Below are 4,770 nucleotides of genomic sequence, written 5' to 3' on the forward strand. Positions count from 1 at the left end.
AACCGGGTGGAGGGGAGCTATGGGGGGAAAAAAGAGGAACAACTGTAATAATCTGAACAATAAATATTTATTTTAAAAAATTAATATTTTGTCTTGAACATTAACTTACCAGACACTGAATAACTGCACAAATTAGTAAGTGTAACACAAATAAACTTATTTTTCTTGTTCTCTGAAAGCAAAATATTTCCTGTTGCGCACACCAAACAAGTCAGTCCAAGACTAATGACGTGGCCATCGGCTGCTAAAATATTCACTGCTAGTATTAGTGGAGAGAAATGGTGCGCCTGCGTGTAAGGCGCATAAGGGAAATGAATGCAACACAATTATAGTAATCAGTCGTTAGCAAACATTGTAGTTCGTTATTAACTAGAGGCCCGGTGGGGTCCCTCGGCCTGGCCTGCGAGGATCGGGCCAAAACCGCTCTTCGACATCTCCTGAGGGGTCCTGGATTGCGAGAGGGCGGTTCTCGGGTGACGCACCCTGGAATCGGGCTCCTTTCGGGTGCGTCACCCAAGAACTGCAGCTGCCAAGTCACCACAGCTCGGCAGTTCCTGGGTTGAGCATCTGTCCCCTGGTGGTCAGTGCGCGTCATAGCTACTGGTTGGATGGTCAGATGGTCACTTAGGCTTTTATATATATAGATTATGTGTAACAGGATATTGTAAAAATTAATTTATGAAATGTTTATTAAAATGTTTCTTACATACCGTTATATTGGCTGGAACGCAAAAAAATATCCGTTGTGGGCCACTTGTGGCCTGCAGGCCACGAATTTGATGTGCTTGCTCCAGACCCTGCGCCCAGCCTGCTGCCCAGCAGCCCTCCCCTGCCCCTGGCCTGCCCCTCCCAGACCTCCAGGCTTGCCCTCTCCCATGGCATTCCGCCTGCCAGGTATGCTCTTCCCTTGGGTTTCCCGTGTCTGGCTTGTTCTTGTCACTCAGATCTCAGGGCGAATGTCAGCTCCTGGAGAGGCCTCCCCCATCACCTTTCTGACAAACCAGGCCCATCCCGGGCCTCATCGTCAGAGCCCTCGTCGCGGTCTCAAGCTGCTGGTGCTGCTTTGTTTATGTGACGGCTCACTACGCGTGGGGAGGCAGGGTGGGCTCCCAGAACTGGCAATGGGGCACAGTAGGTACAGTTGGTAGGTGGGAGTGCCACTCAGCTGGGTCTCAGATGCCCACTTATGAGGACCTGAGTGGCTGCAGGCTATCTGAGGTGTGGAGCTGGCCCTGGATTGAACTGGCCTGCCCACTGCAGGCTCCAGCTGGTGTGGGTCTGCCTGTGGCCCCAGCACTAGGCTAGCAGGGCTCTGCTCTGAGATCAGGGGCTCCCCTGCAGGAGACAACCAGCAGGGTGCTCATCCCGCCCGCCCAGGGCAGGCTGAGTCGCTAATTGACAGTGGGTGGGACCCGGCCAGCAGTCCCGGACAGGGTGGCTGTGACAAGATCCCACCTGGGACCTGAGAGCTCCCCCTGGGAAGAGGAGCTGGCAGCACTGGTCACTGCCCCTTTGGCCAAGCAGGGACTGTGCGGGCAGGACCTCTGCTCATTTCTGTGGCGAGGGGGCTGCAGTGTGGGCAGTCCCAGGATGGGTGTGGCAGAATGATCCAATCCCACGTGGACATGGAGCAACCAATCCCCAAGCCACCCGCCTCTCAGTGGCCCTGGGGAGGGCACATGTCTCAACCTCCCGCCCCAAGAGGTCGCTTTAAAAGAAGAGGTTCTTTATGGCCACAAGGCCCACAGGACAGGGTGGCTGCTGCTCCTCAAGGGCTCTGCACACCCCGCTCCACCTCAGGGCTTTGACCTGCAGAAATGGGAGGGGAATCTACAATAGTCTCCCCACAGGAACTGTTTTGAAGGCACACTGACGTAGTCACCATTTTAGGCCACCTGGAGTCCAGAAACAACTTGAAACTTGCATTTTAAAATCATTTCTTAAATCAGATTCCTTTCATTTGTATTTTACAAAGTCACAGTTTTTCATAACCAATCCTTACCTCATCCATTCCAAGCTGACTCCACTTCCCACAGCTTCCAAAACAGTCTTCTACATATTCAAACTTTGTGGGAGGACGTTTCTCTGCTTGGCTTAAGAGATCAGCTGTAACCCACTTTTTTTGAAGAGGGGAATCTCATTTATTTTGAATATATTTTTATTGATTTCAAAGAGGAGAGGGAGAAACATTAATGATGAGAATCATGGATCGGCTGCCTCCTGCACGCCCCCTACTGGGAATTGAGCCCGAAACCCGGGCATGTGCCCTGACCGGGAATCAAACCCGGGACCCTTCAGTCCGCAGGCCGACGCTCTATCCACTGACCCAAACCAGCTAGGGCTGTAACCCACTGTTTAAAATGAAGAACGAGGACCTTGGGTGGATGCTGGGGCTGTGCTGGTTTGGGAACAGCTGGCACAGCCTCTGCAGTGCCCGCTGCCTGAGGCTCACGGCAGGCAGGTGGCATGTGTCTGCACCTTCCCAGAGCCTGGCCTGGGACCTGCTATGCACAGAGGAAGAATGTAATGACACTTGTCACTTCTGTGCGACTGTGCTAGCTGCGCCCCTAGAGGCCCCACTCCCCACATCAGCCAGCGTGGCTTCTCCATTCGGGATTCTGTGGAAACCAGCATCCCATGAAATAGTAACAGGTTTTACTCTGAAAAGAAGTCTGTGGCCAAATAAGTTGCAAAACTGAACGTTAGTTTCTTTCCCACAGGACTTCCCGGAGCTGCCGCTGGACAGCTCTGTGCACCGTGAAATTCAGGCTGTGCAAACTTCCCAAATGTATCTGACCAAAGAATGCTGTTGTTTTTTTCCAGAAATATGAACATCTCAAGATTGCACAGAACATATTTTGGAGACTATTAACTTAACCTCTACTATACAAAAGAACAAGTACCCTCCCACTGCAGGTCGCTCTCAGTGCAGGGCTTCAAGGCCGGTGCTGTCTTGGGATTACAAAGTACTGCCCTTCCCAGGGGAGGGGGCGACGCTTGCTGAGCGCTTTGGCAGCTTCCCTGCCTGGGAAATGATGCCACTTAAATTTCTTTTTTATATTACATTTTATAATATTTCATAACAAAATTTTACATAACAAAATTTCTTCCACCCACAGTTTAATCATTGGCTTAGTTAATAACAAGAGTGTAAGGAAAAGCAATGTGGTTGGGTGGGCTTCCTCTTTGAAATCTTGCTTCAACCTTTGACATAGAGCCATTCGGAGGTCTGGTTCTAGCTGAGTTCATTTTCATGGCTGTCGGAGCTAATTCAAAGAGGAGCGATGGATGCCACTTGATTTTCAACTGTGCCCGGCACACAGCGCCACAGTGTGAACACCTACCACCAGCCAGGCCTCATGGAGGGTGGTTCAACTTTTTAGAAGGTCAGGAATGCAAGGAGGCAGGAGACCCTGAGTGTGAGGCCAGGCTGGAGTTGGTGAGGGTGAACAGCGTGGAGAAGCCACGTGGCAGGGCCTTCCGTCCCCAGAGCAGCCTCGAGACCCTCAGCCGGCCTCGCACTTCCCACCCGAGCTGCAAGGGTCCAGGCCAACGAGGGGAACCACTGTGAGAGCCAATGTCCTCAGTGAGGTCAGCTCTAGGCAGCCTTTGCCTTCCCCCTAGGATTGCAGTCCGTGCCCTGGTTGACCCTTTTCCATGACACTCGCCACTGCTCTCCGCTGGCGCGGGCAGCAGCACAGCACCGCCCCCACCAGCCGGACGCTCGGTGCTCCTTCCTCTCGGCTCCCTGCTTTGCTCAGGGAGTAACGAGACACACTTGCTCATTTCATCTTCTGCTCACCAGCTTTTTGTGGACAAAGACACAATTGTGAATGCTGTTGGGACATCACATGACATCCACCTTCTCAAGATTGACAACCGAGAAGATGAGCTGGTGACCAGAGTCAACTCTTGGTGCACACACTTAGTGGGCAAGGTGAGTACCTCTGGCGTGGCCAGGGAGGAGCGGGAACTCTGCGATAAGAAACGAGGAAGTAAAACTACCGAATTCTCCACTGGAGACTGCAGGTTGCCCAGTCCTGTGCTTCATCACTTTTCTCTTACCTCAACTACAGGGTGTCCCAGAACGTATACACTCTAACAGCTGATAGCTCAATTGGTGTTTGTTTCCTTTCGGATTTTACCCACTGGGATGAGTAATGAGTCAGTGTGTACACACTTTTGGGGGAACACCTGCATGTAGGTGGGTTAAGCAGAACCCAGGGAGCTGTGGGGTAAATGAGAGACATAACTATGCAAAATTCAAAGAACTACTTTTCTTTCCCCCAAACTGGACTCAGTGAGATATTAATCGATTCTCTGACCCAAGGAAACTGGGCTTTGGTTTCACCCTCAGATTCACAAGGATGAGATCATGAGGAACCGCAAGCGAGTGAAGGAGATCAATCAATACATTGACCACATGCAGAATGAACTGGACAACCTCGACAGTGGCGACATTCTAGATTAGGGGTGTCTGCCCAGAGAGTCCCTCGGAAAACACAGCACTTGGCCCTGCCAGGGGAGAGTGGGGATTCTCAGCCCACAGCCCCCAATGCCATCCTTCCACCACCCCTGCACAAACGCCCAAATGTAGACAGAAATAAAGGCCCGGTGTCACCGATTCTCCATTCTTTAGAGAGGTATCAGAATTTCACGTTTGTGTATGAGCAGCAGTAAGCCCGCTTCCTGAGAGCCATTCCCCAGGGCCTGCCGTGGGCTGTGCTCCTGGCCGTGCGCCACTCCCCTGCCGGGCCAGGCGGGCTGCGG

At 52.1% G+C, this 4,770-nt stretch overlaps 1 protein-coding gene across 1 annotated transcript in view; it reads left to right on the plus strand.

The window, feature by feature from the left end:
* The window catches only part of DRC3 (dynein regulatory complex subunit 3), a 46,767-nt gene extending 42,003 nt beyond the window's left edge, over positions 1 to 4,764 (plus strand). Inside the window, exons 13-14 of the mRNA XM_005870156.2 lie at positions 3,806 to 3,937; positions 4,358 to 4,764. Coding sequence (XP_005870218.1) covers positions 3,806 to 3,937; positions 4,358 to 4,471 — 246 coding nt within the window. The 3' untranslated portion in view covers positions 4,472 to 4,764. The remainder of the gene's footprint in view (positions 1 to 3,805; positions 3,938 to 4,357) is intronic.
* The last annotated feature ends 6 nt before the right edge of the window (positions 4,765 to 4,770 follow it).

This window comes from Myotis brandtii, unplaced genomic scaffold (genome assembly GCF_000412655.1).
Source record: "Myotis brandtii unplaced genomic scaffold, ASM41265v1 scaffold314, whole genome shotgun sequence".
Lineage (NCBI taxonomy): Eukaryota > Metazoa > Chordata > Mammalia > Chiroptera > Vespertilionidae > Myotis > Myotis brandtii.